Source organism: Neltuma alba, unplaced genomic scaffold, assembly GCF_004799145.2.
Source record: "Neltuma alba isolate B1F8T4 unplaced genomic scaffold, ASM479914v2 tig00001317_pilon, whole genome shotgun sequence".
NCBI lineage: Eukaryota > Viridiplantae > Streptophyta > Magnoliopsida > Fabales > Fabaceae > Neltuma > Neltuma alba.
The window spans coordinates 23039-46080 of record NW_021632417.1 but is presented as its reverse complement, the minus strand read 5'-3'; the positions used below and the strand labels follow the sequence as shown (position 1 = coordinate 46080).

The 23042-nt window shown below is 31.4% G+C and overlaps 2 protein-coding genes across 2 annotated transcripts; both read left to right on the top strand.

The window, feature by feature from the left end:
* Nucleotides 1-9510, top strand: LOC114755252 (indole-3-acetaldehyde oxidase). Its single transcript, XM_028944122.1, has 10 exons — nucleotides 1-242; nucleotides 1124-2818; nucleotides 3202-3449; nucleotides 3528-3737; nucleotides 4203-4421; nucleotides 4747-5712; nucleotides 6187-6282; nucleotides 6450-6548; nucleotides 7164-7353; nucleotides 9139-9510. The coding sequence occupies exons 1-10, from the start codon at nucleotides 62-64 to the stop codon at nucleotides 9354-9356; spliced, it is 4122 nt and encodes a 1373-aa protein (XP_028799955.1). The 5' UTR covers nucleotides 1-61; the 3' UTR covers nucleotides 9357-9510.
* A 4592-nt stretch (nucleotides 9511-14102) lies between these two features.
* LOC114755279 (uncharacterized) lies at nucleotides 14103-14816 on the top strand. The gene has a single exon (XM_028944144.1). The coding sequence runs from the start codon at nucleotides 14145-14147 to the stop codon at nucleotides 14559-14561; it is 417 nt and encodes a 138-aa protein (XP_028799977.1). The 5' UTR covers nucleotides 14103-14144; the 3' UTR covers nucleotides 14562-14816.
* Nucleotides 14817-23042: the final 8226 nt, after the last annotated feature.

Genomic DNA, 23042 nt, shown 5'->3' with positions numbered 1-23042 from the left:
CATTTATCGTTTCTTTGAGCATAGTGTGTGGGGCGAGAACTGTATTTCCTGAAGGCTGCTCATGTCTGAACTTTTGGATTCATCCAAAAAGATGAAGGAGAACGGAGAAAGAAGAGAAAGTTTGGTTTTTGCAGTGAATGGAGAGAGGTTTGAGCTCTCAAGTGTTGACCCATCAACCACTGTGCTTCATTTCTTGCGTACTCAGACTCCATTTAAGAGCGTCAAGCTCGGCTGTGGCGAAGGTTTGTCTCTCAGACTCTGTTTTATGATCGTCATGCTCAAGCTTACTTGTGATAGTGTTCTTATCTTTGTAGCGAGTTCATGAATCTGAAACTGGTTAGTCTCCAAAAGGAAACTGATAATTCTTTCATGAGTGACTCATAGAGCTTTAAGTCCTTAACTTGATGAGTTAGTGTTGATCATCTGGCACTTTATTCTGTTTCTTAATAAAGTCGTATCCATGCTAATCTCTGCATTGGAGTATTTGAAATTGCAGGTGCCCAATGATCAAAAGAAAAGGTCAATCTGAGATTTTTTTTTCTTTTTTTTTTTTTGGCTTTAGTTAAATTAGTTTGTTTCTAGTGTTTCTAAGCCTCAGCAGATGTTTCTTCCATCATCACTGTTTCTTGAACTTTCTCTCTGCTTTTAGAGTCTTCCTTAGTTACGGTATGCACTCTGTTTGATTTATATGAAAACAGGTTACCTGGTACTTCCATCCTACGATTGCAATCAGTGAAAAGAGGCAGAGTTTTTATTTCTTCCCCCCCCCCCCAATTGTATTTGAAATATTTGGATGTTGTTGCACTACTTTGGACATTCTAAGAGACAGAGACAAAAAGAAATTTGGATACTGGACCTTCATTACCATCAACATAATAATTTTGGCCGTAGGAGCTGGGAACAGAGTATATTACCCTTGCTGTTTCAATTGTTTGCTGAGTTTATGGTTAATTTTTTCCTTCATACCACAATCGAGGTTGTATAAAACAGTTTATAAAAGAAAGTATATACACTAATTCTTCTATTTTTACCGATAGTTTCAATAATTTTACTGATACTTTTGTCTCCTCAAGATGTCTTCAATTCAAGGACTCACTTCATGTTTCAATCTGGTTTGTTCCAGGAGGTTGTGGCGCTTGTCTTGTTTTAATATCCAAATACAATCATGTGCTTGATCAAGTTGAGGATTTCACAGCAAGTTCTTGTCTCACACTACTTTGCAGCATACATGGATGTTCCATAACTACAAGTGAAGGCCTTGGAAACAGTAAAGATGGCTTCCATCCAATTCATGAAAGAATTGCAGGATTCCATGCTACTCAATGTGGATTTTGCACTCCTGGAATGTGTGTTTCTCTTTTTGGAGCCCTTGTCAATGCTGAAAAGACCAATCGTCCTGAGCCTCCTTCAGGTTTCTCGAAAGCCACTGCTGCTGAGGCTGAAAGAGCCATTTCTGGGAATCTTTGTCGCTGTACTGGGTATCGACCGCTTTCTGATGCCTGCAAAAGTTTTGGTGCTGATGTTGATATGGAGGATTTGGGGTTAAACTCTTTCTGGAAAAAAGAAGAAAGTGATGACGTAAAGATAAATAGGTTGCCCAAATATGATCATCACCACAAGAAGAGTAAATTTCCTGAGTTTTTGAAGGAGATCAAGCCTAATGTGTTCAAGGATTCTGAAAAACATAGCTGGCTTAGTCCTACTACTCTAATGGAGCTTCAAAGCTTACTAGAACAAAATGTTCTTGCTGGAACCAAGGTAAAGCTTGTTGTCAATAACACAGGAATGGGTTATTACAAAGATATAGAAAGCTATGACAAGTATATTAATCTAAAGGGAATTTCTGATCTCTCAAATATAAAAAAGGATGCGACAGGAATTGAGATAGGAGCAACAGCGACTATATGTAAGGTTATTGAATCTTTAAAGTCACACAGCAAGTGTGAGTTTGTCTCTGACTTTGACCTGATATTGGGAAAAATTGCTAAACACATGAGTAAAGTAGCATCAGGGTTTATAAGAAGCACAGCCAGTATAGGTGGCAATCTAGTGATGGCTCAAAAGTATCATTTTCCTTCTGATATAGCTACCATACTTCTAGCCGTGGATACAATGGTTCATGTGATGGATGGTACAAAGTTTAAATGGCTTACATTAGAAGAATTTTTGGAACAGCCACCACTAGGATTGCAAAGTGTACTTTTAGGTATTAAAATCCCAAGATGGGATTGTAGTAAAAGTGATCCTAAAAAACATAAAACCAAAATTCTCTTTGAAACTTTTCGAGCTGCTCCTCGCCCGCTTGGAAATACACTGTCTTATTTGAATGCGGCTTTTTTGGTTGAGGTTTCTCCAAGTGAAGATTTAGAAGGGAACATGGTAGAAACTTGCAGACTTTCTTTTGGTGTTTATGGGACCAAACATGCAATAAGAGCAACAAAAGTTGAGGAGCTACTAGTAGGAAAATTGTTAAATTTTGGAATTGTATATGAAGCTGTCAACATGCTTACAGCTACTGTTGTTCCCGAAGATGGCACTTCGAAGATTGCTTATCGGTCAAGCTTGGCAATTGGTTTTCTCTATAGGTTCTTTAGTCCTGTGATTGACCATTCTGTTGAAAAACTTAATCATTACTCAAACGGGTATACTGGTTCATCAGTCAAGAAGACATTTGACTTGAAAGAGAATAATGGGAAAGTTCATCATGTTAAAGTTCCTCCTTTACTATCATCAGGAAAACAAGAGATTCAAGTAGGTGATGAGTATCGTCCCATTGGTGAGCCAGTTACAAAATCAGGAGCCACAATACAAGCTTCAGGTTTGTTTTTGTACATTCAAGTTAGAGAATAACTATAGCCTCTTTTCTTTCATATGTATGACATTTGAAATTACTAAGCAAACAGCTGAACAAACAATCTGCCATCTCGTTATGCAAAATCTTTCATCCCATCTTTGACACCAAGCTTCTCTGACAGTCAAAATCTAAAACATTCCAGAAATTCATTTCATCGCATGCAATTTTAGCATTCCATCGTTGATTACTAGACACAACTTGCAAGAATCAAGTTAACCATGACTAATACACATATACAATTCATTTTTTATGCATATGTCTTTGTTGTCTTGTTACTGTATATGTCCAAATTTATGTGTTGAAATATCATTCTATTGAGAAGTACATATTTTACAAATGATTTATAGGTGAGGCTGTGTATGTTGATGACATTCCTTCACCAACAAATTGCCTATATGGGGCATATATTTATAGCACAAAAGCTTTAGCACGAGTAAAGAGTATAAAGCTCCTGCATCAAGAAGGAGTGAGGGCTATCATTTCAAGTAATGATATCCCTCAAGGCGGACAAAATGTTGCCTTCAAGATATTTGGCGTTGAACCTTTATTTGTAGATGAGATTGCTAAATGTGTTGGTGATCGTGTGGCCTTTGTGGTAAGTACTTGACTCCCTCATTTTGGTCCAAAAAAGGGGATCATGTTTTATTTATTATTACCGCATGAATGAGTTTAGGTTGCAGATACTCAAAAAGTTGCAGATATGGCTGCAAACATTGCAGTTGTCGAGTATGATCTCGAGAACCTTGACCCGCCTATTCTATCTGTGGAAGAGGCTGTTGAGAGATCTAGCCATTTTGAAATTCCACCTATGCTCCATCCACAAAATGTTGGTGATGTATCAGGAGGAATGGCAGAAGCGGATCACAAGATTATTTCTGCTGAGGTATATTAAATTTTCCTTGGTATAATCATTCACTCTCTTACCTAACACAAAAATACAAAAAAAGAAGAGTCGGATGATTTCATTGAATGATAAATGCTATGATTTGTAGCTTTGATGGATAATGAACTCTAACTAACTTTGGCTAACAACTAACAATCTGTAAACAAAAATATAGGTATAGATAACTGATTAACTAACTTCTAGCCAAAGTAAAACTACGTATTCTCTTTTAATATCCCCTAGTATTAGTATCCCTTTCTATTTCTTCACCTTTGATTTGGATTCAAAGCTTAAGATTGATTATCAATAAATTGTTGAATTAATTACATATATCCAGCATATTCTTTGTCATCCAACAGTTTGACTTTTTTTTCCAAGTCACATATTCATGCATTTATGTTTGGAGTCAATATTTTCTATATTTTGACAATGTTTGTGTATTTCTTTGAATAATTCAAAATTCAGATTAAACTTGGGTCTCAATACTATTTCTACATGGAGACACAAACTGCACTTGCTATACCAGATGAAGACAACTGCTTGGTTGTTTACACTTCATGTCAAGGGCCAGAGTATGCACACTCTCATATTGCAAGATGCCTAAATATTCCTCAGCATAATGTTCGTGTAATCACAAGAAGGGTTGGCGGTGGTTTTGGAGGAAAGTTCTCAAAAGCCTTTCCCGTGAGTATCTAGTTTTGTATTACTATTACTTTCTTATATCCAAAATATGCCCAGGTTGATCATATGTTTCATTCTTAAAACCAGGAAATGAATGAAAGAATTGGTGGAAATTGCATGCTTGTCTCCTTAGTTGCTTTAAAATAACTGACTAACATCAGGATGCAAGATGTATGATTTCTTATAAAGCAAAATAATTCTAACATATCAGGTTACAATAGAATTGTATCAATAGTTCAGTACAAGAAAGTGGACATTATATATAATACATGCATACATATATTGTTGAGGATTGTTTGTTGTAAGTACTAATAATCAAAATTTTCAGATTGCTACTGCATGTGCACTTGCAGCACACAAATTATGCCGCCCCGTGAGGATGTATATGAATCGTAAGACAGATATGATAATGGCTGGAGGAAGGCATCCTATGAAGATAACATACAATGTGGGATTTAAAAGCAATGGGAAAATAACTGCTTTAGAACTTGAGATATTGATAGATGCAGGGATATATCCTGATCTATCTCCAATGATCCCACATACTATTGTTGGTGCACTTAAGAAATATGATTGGGGTGCTCTATCTTTAGATATAAAAATATGCAAAACTAATCTTCCTAGTAGAACTGCAATGAGAGCCCCTGGGGATGTTCAAGGATCATATGTTGCTGAAGCTATAATAGAGAATGTGGCATCTACACTTTCAATAGATGTAGATGTTGTGAGAAGCATTAATTTCCACACATACAAAAGTCTTTGCACTTTCTACAAGCATTCTGCAGGTGAACCTATTGACTATACATTGGCTTCAATATGGAATAAGTTAGTTGTTTCTGCAAGATATAACCAGAGGAGTGAAGCTGTGGAAGAGTTTAACAGGAACAACATTTGGAAGAAAAGAGGTATATCTCGTGTACCTGCTGTGTATGAACTAAGTGTGAGACCATCACCAGGAAGAACAAGTATTTTGAGCGACGGATCAGTTGTTGTTGAAGTTGGGGGGAATGAAATTGGTCAAGGTCTGTGGACTAAGGCAAAACAAATGGCTGCATATTCTCTTGGTTTGATCCAATGTGAGGGATCTAAAGACCTTTTAGATAAAATACGTGTTATACAATCTGATACATTGAGCATGATTCAAGGAGGCTTCACGGGAGGCAGTACTACATCAGAGTCAAGCTGTGAAGCAATTAGGCTTAGTTGTAATGTCTTGGTTGAGAGGTTAATGCCACTCAAGGAAAGGTTGCAGAAGGATATGGGTTCTGTCAATTGGGAGACACTTATTTCTCAGGTAAATACTAGAAATCTAAAAATGGGAAAAGCTGATCATTTAATCCTTATAATGTTGAGTCAGATGAAACATGATCCCTATTTTAGACATTTTTTATTAGTCCCCAAGTTTTGAAGAAAGAAAATAACATGAGTTCCTATCTAAAATGCAAGAACCAATATTTTAAATGGTTAAAATGATAAGGATTGGACAGCGTTGAATCAAAGTTGAGAAACTGAGTTTTAACGAAGTCAAACTTTCTAAGTTAGAATTATAGGGACCAGGTAATTAATTTTGCCAATAGAAAAAAAATCCTTCTTTTCCTTCTAATTGTCCTTCATTATTAAACTCCATAAAACCAAAACCACCACGGTTCTTTAATTTGTATCCTTGCCTCCTTACTGACATGGCCATTAAGGTTCCTGCCATATACTGACCTTTTTGGTTTTTTTCCAATCTCAAAACCATGTAATTAACAAATGTCTCCTTCTGCAGGCACACTTGCAATCTGTGAATCTATCAGCAACTTCATTCTACTACCCTGGGACTACTACCAATAGTTACCTCAATTATGGTGTTGCAGTGAGTGAGGTAGGCTCATGTTTTATCCAATTTCTCATTCAAAGAGCGGTATTTTCTAAAGCTCATGAATGGTTTGCCTTGCTCAAATGTATTTTGAAATTATTGTAAAAGTCAAATTATATTGTTGCATCAGATTATCAATAATGCCAAGCTAAAGGTTAGAGAATATTTTGCAGGTGGAAATAGATCTTCTAACAGGAGAGACAAGTATTCTACAAACTGATATTATTTATGATTGTGGGAAGAGTCTCAATCCCGCTATAGATTTAGGGCAGGTAGGCCTGCTAAGTTTTCAATTTAGTATCTTCCAATTTCTTTATTTTTAAAATAATTATGTTCAAACTCAACTGCTTACATAAAAAATGTGTTTAATTAACAAGAATATTAAGCATTTTAGAAATAGAAAATTTAAAATGCAGCTGACTAAAATACTTATATTTTGTAATGTCGAGGCAAGATACATTTATATTAGTTCTCTAACTACCCTCTGCATGTTCTCTCTCCTATAAAATTAGAGATCATTAAGGAGTCTAATTGTGAAAAAGGAATAATTAATAATTTATTGAATTTTAAGATAAAAATTATCTGCCAATAACTAGTAATATATTGGTGCCAAATTGGTCATTTAGCTTATAATTTATATTATATTTATCCTGAATAATTTGTCTACCAAGAAAACAAGCATGTAACATGTTGGATCAACACCGTTAGACATGTTTCTTAATGTACCTCATGATTTTCCTCATTTTATTTGGTTATATGCTTAATTTTTCTTAATTTTTATTATATTAGATTTTGAATTTTTTGCTCAAGCAAAAGTGCAAAACACAGCGAATGTTATCATATTTTAAATTTGCCTCTTTTGACATGATCATTTTTGGTTGTTGTAGATTGAAGGAGCATTTGTACAAGGGTTAGGGTTTTTCATGCTTGAAGAGTACGAAACAGATCGTGAAGGATTAGTATTAGCAGATGGAATATGGAATTACAAAATCCCTACATTGGACACAATACCTAAACAGCTCAATGTCGAAATTGTCAACAGTGGACATCACAAGCATCGCGTTCTCTCTTCAAAAGGTATGGATTAGTTGGTAGATTTCTTAATTAATTTGAAAATTTTCCAAATTATTTGTTTCTAACCATGAAAGTCCACTTCTCTTTTCTTTCTTTTTTTGTTTGGGGGGGGGGGGGGGATGCATCCACTTTCTGTTGAAATTCCTTTTATTGCTGTTTATATTGTGAGCTGCTTCGTATTTTGGCATTGTCCTTTTATGTATGTTTTATATTCTTAGGATGCTAAGATTGAATAAGTCAAATAATTGTTTCAACCAACAAAAATAGACTTGTAAAAAATAATTAACTTAACTAATTTTCTTAATCTATTCAAATTAATCAACTAGTCTTATATTAAAAATTAGAGGTGGTAGTTTGATTTCGCATATTCTCAACTTTCAATTAGTTGCACGTCATCTATTCATTGAATAATGAATTAATTGTTATCAAAATAAATAAAAATTAAAAGTAATTTGAACGCTAATGAATCCAAAGAAGATTATGAAATGTGCTGTAATCAAACATTTCATGGTGACACACTATTAAGTAAATTGTAGCTTGAACAAATGTATTTCCTTCATATATAACAGTCTAAAAGAATGATTAAGTAGTTTTTGCCTAGTTAATTTGGAACAAATATTTGTTCAAGAAATCAATAATGCAATGCACATCTATCTAAACTTCGTAACAGTCCAAAAGAATTGGTTATAATTGGTTTATGTATCTCTTACTGTATTGTTCTTTAATTTAGTTTTATTGTGAGGATTGAATACAGTTATCTGTTAGTAGATTGCTTGGTACGTAATCAAACTCTTTTCAATATTACATGTAATAAATAAAGGAAAGGTATTGGTCAAGCTTCTCTAAGGGTGTGTTTGATATGAGGGATTTGAAACAGAGGGGAAGGAAGGGGAGGGATTTTAATTATTTCTTCTTGTTTGGCAACACACAAATTTTAGGAAGGGAGGAGAAAAAATTTTAAAATTTTTTCTCCCCTCCTCTCCTCAGCCTCCCCTCCAAAATTGAGAGGATTTGGAGGGAAAAGGCAATATTTTGTTATGTTGTGACCATTATATTCATATTTTGTCATGTTGTGACCATTATATTCATATTTTGTCATGTTATGACCATTATGCACATATCTTAAATAAAATAAAAGCGAAATTGTCCATATTAAAATATTTTTCCCTCCCCTCCCCTCCCCTCTTTTTTTAATAAATCCAAATAAGATAATATTAAAATCTTTCCATTCTCCTCCTCTTCCTTTCCCTCCATTAAAATCCCTCCCCTCCCCTTCCTCTCATTGAGCCAAATATACCTTAAAGATTTCTAGGATTTTTAATTCCCCTAAGATGTTTAGTATGTACATATACATATACACCACCTCTGATCCTTAATATAAGAACTCGTTTGACTTTTATTTTGGTCCTAAATATAGTACCTTAATCCATTTTGTCTTTTATATTTATCTATTTTTTTCCAAAATAATCATTGTAATAATGATAGTTCTAACCAATACACTTAATTAGTAATGATAGTTTAGAAAAGACAACACATATTTGTTACAAATAATTAACTTAATTAATTTTCTTAATCTATTCAAATTAGTCAACTAGTTCTTATATTAAGAACTGGAAGTAGTGTATATATGTGTGTGTGGATAGATCAGGATGCTGGGAACCTAATTACATGAAGGGGCCATTTACTTTACATTTTTTTAGTTATCTTTATTAATTATATCTTTTAAACTCTAAATTCAAGGAAAAAGAATCCTTATACTAAAAGATATTGGAAAATTTGTTTCTGTAGCTTCCGGTGAGCCGCCGCTACTTCTAGCAGCCGTGGTTCACTGTGCAACAAGAGCAGCAATCAAAGAGGCCAGAAAACAGCTTCATTCATGGAGCAACTCAGATGAACTTGACAAATCATTCCAATTAGATGTGCCAGCAACTATGCCTGTGGTGAAAGAACTTTGTGGATTGGACGTCGTGGAAAGATACTTGAAGTGGAAGATGGGCAAAATATGAAGCAGCCTATTAATATCTTGGAAATAAGTTAGTGTGTTTTGTCTGTTTCCGTGCTGAAGTAGTAGCATAAAATTGATGGGCAAAATTGGAAATAAGTATATGGGCAAAATATGTACCAGTTTCTCATAAAATTTTTTGTTTCACATTTTCTAAATTATCCCTATTAACACTTTCCTAATCATAATTAAGTAGAAAAAAGATAACTATTAAAAACAATGATTATGGTATTTAAGGAAATATATATTATATTTCTTATAATTAAATTATTTAATTTTTTTATTTAATCAAATTAGTTAAATAAATCTTACATTAAGAAATGAAAGAATATTATAATACTATTATTTATTATATTATTTTTCTAGAATTAATATCATCTCTAACTACTTTTGAAATTTGACTTTACTTTGATTTTGATTTATCCTTAAAATCTTGTTTCAAGAACCAAAAACACTGTTTTAGGTCCCAAAAATATTTAGGTAGACCAAAACGTGGTTAAATCTTGGAAGATCAAAACCACTGTTGCTTTTAAATTTCAAGACCGAAATCAAAACGACATCAAATTTCAGAAATTAACAAATACTATTAGCAATTTTTTTTAATAAGAAACAATTGCAATGGCCAACAAAGATGAATATTAATAGAGGATTCGGCAACAAAACAAAGCACAGAAGTAGCGGAACCTGGTATTATTAGTGGAAAGTCAGAAATAAATCATAATCAGTGGGCCGGCCGGTTCGCGTGATTTACTGCGTTGCGTTGTATGCTGGAAAAGTTGAAATTTTTTTTTTTTTATACAAAAGTTGAAATTAGTGATCATGGGCGGCGCCAATTTTCTCCAGAGATTGACTTCCACGCGTCAACCGTATGAAGCCAACTGATTGTGAGGATGGCAGCCCACTGAGTGGCAAAAAGGGATGCTCGCACAGGAGCCTGCCCCCAGATTTCTTCCGACACAAACAGTTCAATACCCTAATTTTAAGGCTCAAAGCTCTAAAGGGGTGTCGGTGTGCCGCAAATGCTTATGAGTCCAAAAGTTAACGTCTAAATAATGCAGTAACTTGGAAAGATCTGTGTGTGTGTGATTTGGGTTTAGTGTGTCCTAAATATAATATTCCCTTAATTAATTTGTAGATTCTTTGGGAAAAAAATTAGGTAAATTTGTTATTTTAATTAATATAAGTCACTTATATCTAATTCTTACTTAATTAAATTGATAATATTTTTCACACTTGTAAAAAAAACTGTTCAAAAAAATATGATACATATTTCCTCTCACATTTTCTTTGTAACATTCAACAGGAGTAAAATTTAAAAAATGTCATTAATTACTTTATAATGAACTTGTATTTAGGGATACAATTTTTTTTTTTTGTTACAAGTAACTTATATAAGGGAACAACAAAGTGCTAGAGAATTTGTAACACTTTTTTCTAAAGCACCCATATCATAATTATGAGAAGGGAGAGACAAAATTTTCATTAAAAGAACTAGAGGATACAAAAGGAAGGAATATAACTTTCCTTCGAGATCAAACCAAAAGTCTTAAATAAAATTTAGAAGTAACTAGAGTATTTGAAATTCAATAAAAGGATATTGAGTAATTTATTTAATTAAAGTTTAAGCCTTAATAAAAACCCAATTTGAATGAAGCAAATATATACTTCTATGCTTCATTTGTTAAGTTTCTATGAATGATTTATGGTTAAAAATAGTGATTAAAAAATCAGATTGGATTATAAATATAATTTGATCAGTTGAACTATCAACCAAACTAACAATTCAGATTGGAAAAGAAAACCATTTTTATATATAACTTAGGTTGAAATAGAGTTCAGTAGTTGAAACAAAGTTAAGTAGTTAGAACCCAGAATTAGACTGAAACCCCAATCAGCTTTTAGAAGATCACAGGTTATGATCCTAATTAACAAAAGAAGACCGAAAAAGTTTTAAAACCCTATCAAATTTTTTTAAAAAAATTAACTCTCTTGAAAAACCTAAAACATTTTCAGACCACTTGTGATCATATGAATTATGATATTATTTTATTGAAGACTTCATACTTTCTGAATATAAAAATCAGTTGGTGACTTAACACTTATCATTAGGTGTTTTAAATATAAGATGTTAATTTATTTTATTTTTTAATTTTATACATTTTTCTCAAACTCTTTGTATTGATTATGTATATTAAAAAAGGATTTCTATTAATGAGAGTAATTATTATATGGGGTGACTTAGGGAAAAAAAATAGACCATTTGCTATAAATAATTAGTTTAAATAATTTTTTTAATATTTATAAATTATTTAGCTAACTTTTAAATTTAAAATTATTGCTAATTTATTTTTTTAATTATATACTTATATAATGATTTTTATTTACATTATTAGTTTGACAGTCATGTCATGATTTTAATTTGAGTACGGCAGCCCACTGACTCGCAAAATGAAGGGCCCGCACCTGAAGTGTTTGCTCAGCACGACGCCTTGATTTAAGGTTTGCAAAGGGTGTCCAGGGTCACAATGAATGACTCTAAAAGGTCATGCCTAATTATTGTTTTGAACTCCCTACTTCCTATTTTTGTACGCTCCCGTATATTCGTTATAAACTTTAAATAATTAATTTATAAATAATAAATAATTAGTTACAAATATAAATTAATTTAAAATAATAAATATACTAAAAAGATACTTATATTTTTAAATACATCCTTATCATAAATGAGAAAAAGGATTAAAAAAATATATGAGAAAATGTGACAAGAGAAAAATAATTAAGAGAAACATTAAAAAAAATTATTAAATGTTAAGACAAACTCAAATTGAAACTTATAAAATAGGCTAAATCATTTTTAAAATTCAAAGCTTATAAATAGAACTGGAAGGTGTAAGACTCAAGATGTAAATTTGTCACGATACTTTTTATTTAAGAGCATTCGGTATTTAAAAGTTTTTTTAAGTACAAATTTATCGCAAAATTAAAATTGTATCAAGTCGATTTTTTAAGTACTCATCTTTGATCTTTTTAGCACTAATGTTTTAGAAGACGTACGTATCTTAGTTTTATATGCCTAACATACATTTGTCCTATCAAATTAGAATAATTGATTTTCAGGTATTAAAAATATTCAAAACAAGAGCTTGTTATATGATGAATAATGTATAAAAAGTTCATATGTCCATAGATGCAAACACCTTAAGCATCTAAGGTAATACTCCTCCGGTCCTTATTATAAGACCCAATTTGACTTTTTATTTGGTCCTAATTATAAGACCCAATTCATTTTGTCTCTTATATTTATGTATTTTTTTCCAAGATAATCCTTCTAATAATGATAGTTTTAGCCAATATACTTAATTAGCAAGGATATTTTAGGAATGACAACACTTATTTATTATAAATAACCAACTTAACTTACTTCCTTAATCTCCTCAAATAAGTCAATTGGGTCTTATAATTAGGACCGGAGGAGTACCTAATAAGCTTTTTCTAACTTTTTTTTTCTATTTGTAGTTCTAAATTATTTAAAGTTAAGTGATACTACCTCATGTTCTAATTATAAGAACTAGTTGACTTATTTGAGGAGATTAAAGAAATAAGTTAAATTAGTTATTTGTAATATATATGTGTTGTCTTTCCTAAAATATCCTTACTTACTAAGTTGATTGGCTAGAATAACTATTATTAAAAGGACTATCTTGGAAAAAAAATACATAAGTATAAGAGACAAAGTGGATTGGGGTGTTATAATTAGAATCAAAATAAAAATCAAACAAGGTCTTATATTAAGAACTGAAGGTAGTACTAAAATAAAAGATGAACAAGTATTGAAAATGTTAAAAAAAATTAATACTGAAGAATTGAAAAGCATGATAAATAAAAAGTGAGTCCCAGAAATATTAAAGATAAATATTGACAATATTAATAAAGAAAATCAATAAACCCTCTTGATGAATTATAATCTCACATAGCAATTTCTACATATATATATATATATATATAAAAGATTAAAGAATTTAGCATAATAGATATAAAAATCTGATCTAATATTTTGTCCAAAAAAAAATGACAAATAAAAAAAGCTGAAAAATGTGATATTCCAAACCATGCACCTAACACTTCATAAAATCCCAGGGGAGGAAGTGGTATATGATATGGTATTTTGTAAATATAATTAAATAACTAAAATGCTCTTATATCAAAAAATATATTAACAAGTTGTGAACTGATAATAATAAGTATTAAATAGTAAAAAAAAATAGTAATGACAAATTATTTATTGACAAATTATGAACTGAAAATAACAAGTATTAAATAGCAATGGTAATAATGCAATGACAAGTTTGATAACTTATTTTTTCAAATCTGATATAAGAGCATTTCTATCTCTTATGTGCCTAAACTAAAAAATGATGATTTCAAAAACTCCTTTTCTAGAATTTTCCCCAGAAAAATCCCTCCTTCATAATTTTAATATTTTAGAGAATCAAAGCGCACTCATTCACAGTTTCCACTGTTGCGTTCTGACAGTGATAATACAACTGCATCCATCCATAGGAAACATTAAAGTATGTCGGTGATGTCTAAATATAGAGAAACTTTGACCAAAAAAGCTCAAGCAACGGTCACAACCCATGCAAGCTTCGGCATTGAGAAAACCGACAGCAAGTAAACTACTTTTGCTGCGATCTATTTAAAGGCCTCCAACGTTTCCAAACTTCTCATCAAACACAAATTTAAACCAAACACATTTCGAATATTCCTTTCTCTCTTCGTTACAGGCAAAAATATGAGCGTAGAAATTCTCGACGGTGCCACAATAGTGAGCTTCGTGGAAGACGAAGAAGCATTTGACATATCAGTGAGTGATCTGTTTGGCCAACTTGATACAGACAAGGACGGTCTTCTATCTTACGGTGAGATGCTGAACGAGTTGAAGAGGCTTAGGGTTTTCGAGACTCACTTTGGGATCGACGTGAAGACTGAAGAAGACGAAGCTGCTCGAGTTTATGACTCACTGTTTGTTCAGTTCGATCATGACTTGAATGGAAGAGTCGATCTGAGAGAGTTCAAAGAGGAGACGAAGAAAATGATGATTGCTATGGCTAATGGCATTGGCTTTGTTCCTCTTCAGATGGTTCTTGAAGCTGATAGTCTCCTGTTGAAGGCTGTTCAGAGAGAATCCCTGGCTCCCCTTGCTGCTTAATTAATTGATCTCGATCCTTTGTTTACTATTGCATCGTTATATTTATGTTTTGGATCAGTTTTGGAAGTTCTTTTACGTTTTGGATCTCTTTCATTTTTATCATTTTCGATCCAGGGAGAAAGATGCTGGTGTATTGTGATTTGATTTTGATTAGTCCCTCCGATTCAATTTTGGAATGGTTTATGCCTTTATGGTAAAACTTTTATGTAAACGTTCAGCTTATTAATCCACTTTATTGCTCTAGTGAACAATTATGAAATTAAATCAATATTTTTTTTCTTGGTATCAAAAACCAACTTGAGTCATCAGCCAATCACATTCGTAAACTAATAAGAAGCTTTGAATAGGTTGACTAAATTTAACTGTATATTTTTTTTCTCTCTCAATAACGCCATTTTGAATTTTTAAACAAGTAACAATTTATCAAATTTGTGCTTTTAGTAATCTTATTTTACTAAATTAGTTGTGGTTTATACGTAAATATTTTATTTACTTGTGAATATTAATTTTTAGGGTTATATATAAATATATTTTATATTTTATTGATCATACATATTAATACATTTTTATTTAAAAATATTTAATATATAAATAATAATTTTTAGGGTTACATATAAATATATTTTTATATTTTAATTAAAACATATTATTTTAAGACCATTCACCTACAAGTTATATAAACAGCCAAAATGGAGAAAAATTAAAGTCTACAAAAAATGTAAGTAAAGTATAATATTACTTCTGCCGGTTCTTATTACAAAAACAAGATAATTAATTTACAAATATTAAGAAAATTAGTTACACTAGTTTTGCATAATAAATAGATGTTGTATTTCTTAAAATATCACTATCAATCATGTGCATTGAAATCACCTTTCATATGAACTTCTTAACATGTCCAATCACTGTAGGAATTATTTAGGGGCAAAATAGATAAAAACTGAATATAAAATAGATTGAGATCTTGACCAAATTAAATCTTCAATCAACTCTTATATTAATATGAACTCTAAGCACTAGCTATTTGTATTTTTCACTTTCGATATAAGTTATCATGTAATACTTAATAAATTATATTATTCACTAAATGAAATTTATTCCCTTTTGTAAGTCAACATTGCATGCAAGTATGTAATTCTGCGTTCTCGTAAGATGTTCATGTGTTTGAAACATGAAAAAATTGGCTATTATTAATTATGACTACTTTTTCCAAACTAGTTCTAAATTAAGTATAATGATAAGTATAAGACCTTAATCTACTTTATCTAATATATTTATTTTTAAAAAAAAATTATTTACTATATTGATTGTACACATTAAGTGTTTCATAAAAAGTAGTCATAATGCACATTATTAACAAGTGTATTCTAAGAAATACAATATTTATTTATTATAAATAATTAACTTAACTAATTATTTTAATATCAATAAATTAATTATCTAACTTTTATATTAAGTAAAGAAGATAATGTTAAATTAAAGTGTCTATATATGATAAAAAGGGAATAAACCTAGAATATTCTCATTGGAAGCTTACGATCTTTAGTGCCCAAAGACGGAAAGAGGAACCGAGGAAGCCGTATGTAGTTTTGACCTTTAAAAAAAAAAAATTAATAGTGTCTTTATATAATAGTTAGATCCATTGCGAGGGTCATGATGAGGTGGCCTGCCTGCCTCAGCATGGATGAGTCCATGCTACACCCCTTACCATGATAGGGAGGATACATTCTCAGTTGCTTCTTTTAAGTACTTTTATTAATTATACATATTAATAAATTTTTATTTAAAAATGATCATAATTTAAAAAAGATATTTTAAAAAAATCAACTCATATTTATTATAAATAATTATATTAACTAATTTTTTAATTTATTCAAATTAATTAAGTAACTCTTATACTTTCTCTGTTCCATAATATAAGAATTTTGTAGATTTTTTTTACATATAAAAAATGAAAGATTAGTTATTAAATGTGCCCTGTAATGATAATTTTTTATTTAAAAAAATAATAAAATTACCTTTAATACTATATTTTTATTATTCTGACAATGTCTGATGTTTTGGACTATAGTTCTTTTTAATGAGCATCTTATATTAGGGACAAGAAGCAGCGTTTAAGTATTGGGAGATAGTATCACTTTACTGTTTTTAATAAATTGGTCTTTCAATAAAATAAAAAGAGGTGCTTATTATTTGACAGCAAATACAAAGCACAGAAATTGAGAAATAATCAGCGGGTTCGTGTGGCTGCTTCTTGTGCGCGTGTGCGCGTGTGTGTGATTAGGGTTCACGGTGGTCCCACCAATTTTCATGAGGGGTTGGCTTCCACGCGGGAACCATGAGGCCAACTGATTTTGAGCATTGGCAGCCCGCTGAATGGCGAAAGGAGTGCTCGCACCTGATCCTGCCCCCGGATTTCCTCCGTTACCAGCTGTGCGATGCCTTAATTTAAGGTTCCGAGTCTTAGAGAATGCATGAGTCCAACAGTTGACGCGTAATTGACGCCTTTGAGGCTTCCTGTTTTCACTTTTTATAGCTCAATAATTTAGGAAAAATTACACATAGGTCCCATATAGGAGAATTAATTCAGATAAAGTCTCTGAAAATCTACAAATTCTTCCTAAGTCCCTAGAGACTTGTGTGTAATAAATTTCAATTATAAAAAGTCTGTTATGCCGTCATTGATTAAAAAAGAAAAAAAAAGAGGGGAATGCATTCTCCTGGTGCGTTGGGTGCTCTGTATATATGAGAAGAAAAAGCTTAAAAAAAGAAGGAACGGAGGTTTATAACAGATGCCATTGTGTCCATTATTCCAGGCAAGCAATGTTTTTTTTTCCCATCTTCTTTGTAGGTGTTATCATTAAGAACATTATCTTTTTCGTCCACAGCCATTGAAAATGCAATGTTGGTTTGAAAAGTTAATTTACTGTAGGTATGTGGGTATTAAGGATGAAATGAACTCACTTGAACTATCAAGGGAAGCTCATTTTAATCATATGTGGTCTTAATCATCTTAGGTGTGGTTTTGTTATGTGTGGTTAAGGTTATAAGGTAATGCTCTGTTTTTTGGTGATTGATGTTCTGTTTTCCCAGTAATTGACGCTGTGTTGTAGAGGAAAATGAGAGGTTTTTATTGTTATAAGCCCTGTGATGTGATTGTTAAATGTCTTGTTAATGGGTATATCGAAGGTTGTTAATATAACTGTATGACTTGTTACTAACAAGTGATTTTGACATGTTGATATGAAAGATGACAACTTCAAGTGGGAAGCATTTGTTTTGTTACCTCTATATAGGGGGACAATGTATTAAGGTGAAATGCAATATGTTAGAGGTTGTGTAAGAACAAGAATGATAAAGAAAGGCACACCAATCACTAAAAGACCCTCAGGGAGGCCAAAGAAAAGAAGAATTGAATCTCAATTTCAAAATAAAAAACTTTACCACTATGGAAGACGCCATAAGCCAGGCCACACTGTAAAGACTTGCCAGAACTCCAATCCAAGTTGAGCTTTGTTGGTGGCTTGTTTATATTTCTTTTTGTGAATGTTTGTGACATAATTGTTTTGTAAATATCATAACTCACCCCTCAAGTTATCCGTCATTATCCATACATGCAACCTGTGTGCTTTTTCTAATGGGTTGTAAATTTGGTGTAATTATATTGTACAGATATATCAAGTGGTAAATGATATCTGGTTGTAATCTGACATAACATCATATCTGTATTTTGATGTACTTGTCAATAGGTTGTAATGGACTTGTTATCAGACGCTGTGGAGGTTGTTATTAGTAGTCTGAATTATGTTACTGATATAAAGTGACAATTTCTCCTACTTGCAATGTTCAATAATTTCTTAACACATGATTGTTGAGTTAAAATTGTAACATGATATCATTTTGTTATAATTTGATGCTATGTTGAGGCTGTGATATCCAACAGTGTGAGTTGTCAAGGGCACTGCCGAGGTTGTTAACCACTTCTCCTCATATTGTCAACAATCGCCATTAAGGTTGTAAATGAATCTCTACAATAAAAATCTGTTGTAATCCTATTGGGTTCAGTTACAGCTGTTAATAACTTCAAAATACCTCACATTATATTGTTAAGGTCATTATATGTGTTGATAATACAATTTTTAGAAGCTGTGGTATCCGATAAAGTGAGTTGTCAGGGACACTGCTGAGGTTGTTAACTACTTCTTCTCAGGTTGTCAACAATCACTGCTAAGGTTGTAAATGAATATCAACAATAAAAATGTGCCGTAATCCTGCTGGGTTTACTTAAAACTATTAATGACTTCAAAATGCCTCCCATTATATTGTTAAGTTAATCATATGTGCTAATAATATAATTTTTTTAAGAAACCGTGGCATCCCATATAGTGAATTGTCAGGAGCACTGCTAAGGTTGTTAAGCACTTTCCCTCAGGTTATCAATAGATGCCGTTGAGGTTGTAAATAGATCTGGCAGAGAGGATTGTGATATATACCTATCATGTCATCATGGTTGACATTTGTTTATCCCCTTTTATTAAGTCTTCATTTCTAGACATGATTCAGGTTTGGAATAAGGAATTTTGTGTTTATCAAAACACATGAATGCCATTACAACAACTTCATAACTAGGAAATGATGCCAATCATATTAATATAACTTAACATTAAGCTATCATTATATGGTCAAATAAAAAAAACAAAATCTGAATTTTACTTTCAGTTGTCATTATACTGTTAAATGAAAAAACAAAATGTGATGTTTACATTTAGCTGTCATTATGGTATCAAATGAAAAAATTAAATACAATATATGTTGGTTGTTTATTTCTTCCTCTTGCTTTGGGGGTTTCCTCATAGTAAAGACAACACTTGATCACTATGCAGGTTGTTCCTATGAGTTACAACTCACTATAAGCATCCAACCTTCAAGTCATGTGACTTCCTTGTCAATTTTGTTGTTTTTGTCAAATAGTGCTAGCTTCACTCTATAAAGAATTTGGTAGAAACAATCTCTCTGCAAAAAGGAAACAAAAAAAAAGGAACAACTTTGATGGTAGTGAATGACAAGTAATCAGTAGGCATTAATAACCTTGATAGTATTGAATGACAAGTAATCAGCAGGCTTTAACAACCTTGACAGTAGTGAATGACAAGTAATCAGTAGGCATTGACAATCTTGACAGTAGTGAATGACAAGTATTCAGTAAGCTTTAACAACTTTGACAGTAGTGAATAACAAATAATCAGTATGCATTAATTGACAATTTATCAAAACCAATTCTTTTCAGCGTTTTCATCATATCATGTGTTAAGAAATCACTTACCACTGCAAGTAGGAGAAATTGTCACTTTATATCAGTAATACAATTTAGACTGCTAATGACAATATCCACAGCGTCTGATAACAAGTCCATTACAGCCTATTAACAAGTACATCAAAATACGGATATGATATTATATCATATTACAACCAGATGTCATTTACCATTTGATATATATATGTACAATGGAACTACACCAAATTTACATTTTATCGATAAGGTGCACAAATGTAAACTCATCAAAGGTTACTGTGAATTTGATAACCGTTCCATTGCTTTCTTTCCCCATAATTGATGCTACCATTGTTCTAAATTCTTTATATGATGTGCTTTTCTTTATTATTTTTGTTCTCACACCACCTCCAACATACTACATTTCACCTTTTACACCATCAATAAATTGTCCCCCTATATGAAGGTAACAAAACAAATGCTTCCCACTTGAAGTTGTTATCCTTCATATCAACCTGTCACAATCACTCGTTAATGACAAGTCATACAGTTACATTAACAACCTTCGATATACCCATTAACAAGACATTTAACCATCGCATTACAGGGGGTTATAACAGTAAAAATCTGTCATTTTCATTCTTTTTCATCAGCAACACAGCATCAGTCACCGAAAAACAGAGCATCTTTCACCCAAAAACAGAGTATTGCTTTATAACCCTAACCACACATAACAAAACCACACCTAAGATGATTAAAACCATATATGACTAAAATGAGCTTTCCTTGATAGTTCAAGTGAGTTAAATCACATTCTTAATACGCACACACCCATAGCCAATCAACTTCTCAAACCAACATTAAACTTGAGATTGGTTGTGTACGAAAAAAAGAAATCTTGTTACTAATGAGACCTACCAAGAAGATGAAGAAAAAATATAGCTTTCCTGGAATAATGGAGCACCAACGCAGACCTTTGTTCCTTCTTTCAGAAGCCCTTCTTCCTCATACGTGCAGCACCGGCACACAAACTGAAACTTTCCCTCTGTTTTTTCTTTTTTCAATCAATAAGGGCATAACAGACTTTTTACAATTGCAATTTATTACACATAAGTCCCTGGGGACTTAGGAAGAATTTGGGGATTTTCAGGGACTTTATCTAAATTAATTATCCTCTCACCCTAGCTATGTCAAGTGTCCCTCCTTCCCATGTTAATAATTAATTAATATTACCTCCGATCTTTAATATAAAAATTTATCTCACTTTTATTTTTGATCTTCAATATGAAACTTTAATCCACTTTATCTCTCATATTTATCTATTTTTTCAAGATAATTCTTATAATAATAATTCTAGTCAATACATTTGATTAACAAGGATATTTTAGGAAAAACAACACTTATATATTACAAATAACTAATTTAACTAATTTTCTTAATTTATTCAAATTAGTCAACTAGCTTTTATATTAAAGACTAGAGATAGTATAATGACTACTTAATTACACCTGCCTCCAATCCATCTTATAATATCAAAATTTTTCAATTCATCCGATCAATTGAAGTTGTCTGAATATTAAAAGCATTTTTATTAAATTTATTTCTAATTAATTGTATTATTTTTTCCTCATACATTCTCTTTTTTTTTTTCTTAATATTTTTCCTCACTTATTCTCTTATAAATAAAGGCATAGTTGGAGGAGTACATTTCTTATATATTACCTTTGGTCATAATTATAAGACTTTATTCATAGTCTACAAATAAGGTTTTATAAATAGGATCGGAAGTAGTATTACTACTTTGACTAAAATATGCTTTTAGTTATTTAATGGAAAAATCATAAAAAAGACCTTGAAATTTGAAGATTTTCATACAGGGATTTGTTCATAAAACTTATTGGCATTTACTTATCAATTATTGCCAAAACCTATACTAATATTATAATGGGTCTCTATTTGTAATTTTTTTACTTCTAAGGTCTTTTTTTTATTTTTTTTCTTATTTAATTTTATACAAAGTTTCAATTTAGTCTATTAATTTTAAAAAGTATATTTTTAGTTATTTAACCCTCAAACCTTTAATACAAAAATGATGATATTAAGATCTTGAATGTTGATAAAACATTCTCAAATATATATATATTAAGTTTAATTTTTAAAACAACATTGATAACTACAAAATATCATCATTTAAAACTAGTAATTTTATAGTTAAAGGACTAAAAATATGCTTTTTAAAATTGAAAGATCAAATTAAAACTTTTATAAAAATCAAGAATTGAATGTATACTTTAGCTTGTTACTTTTGACTGATATAAATAGATTTCTTAAACCACACAATTTGGTTTTCTTTTTGTGGGTCAAAACACAATTTGGTTAATTGAATCTTATAAAAAAGGACCAGTGGTACTAATTCATAGAGTTTAAAAAATAAGTAAATTTGTTGATTTGCCATATATACTTTTTCAAAAATAAGCCTATCATAAAACTCTCTTGTAATCCTCTGAAAAGGGCAAATGATTTAAAGAATGTCAATTACAATTATATAAGGATATTAAATTTTGAAAATTTAAAATTTCCTTGAGTGGAGTTAAAATTATTGAGTTGATTTTTTCAGTGCTCATATATGATCTTTTTTATACTAATTTTTAAGGAGAAGACTTGTGCACTTAGTTTTATTTATTTAATATATTTTGTCCACTCAAATTAAAAGGAGCATATTTTAAAGTATAAATAATATAATGACAAGAGCTTGTTAGAAAATAAATAATGCATAAAAGATCCACATGTCATGATTTAATTAGATACAAGCAACTTAACTATGTCAGGCTTAAGTCCGTAAGATTTTGTATAATTTTTTATATTTCCAGTACTAAAAAAAATCAAAGTTAAGCACTATAAAGATTAAAAAATTACTGGAATAGTGACAGTTTTGACAGTCGTGAGTTCCGACAAGACAATACAACTGCATCCATAGGAATTATTAAAGTAAGTCGGTCGTATCTAGGAGTATATCGAGAAACTTTGACCAAAAAAGCTCAACAGCAGTCACAAACCATGCGAGCTTTGGCATCGAGAAAACCGAAAGCAAGGAAACTACTTTTGCTGCAATCTATATAAATGCCTCCAACGTTTCCAAACTTCTCATCAAACACAAACATTAAACACACATTTCAAATATTCCTTTCTCTCTTCGTTATAGGCACAAA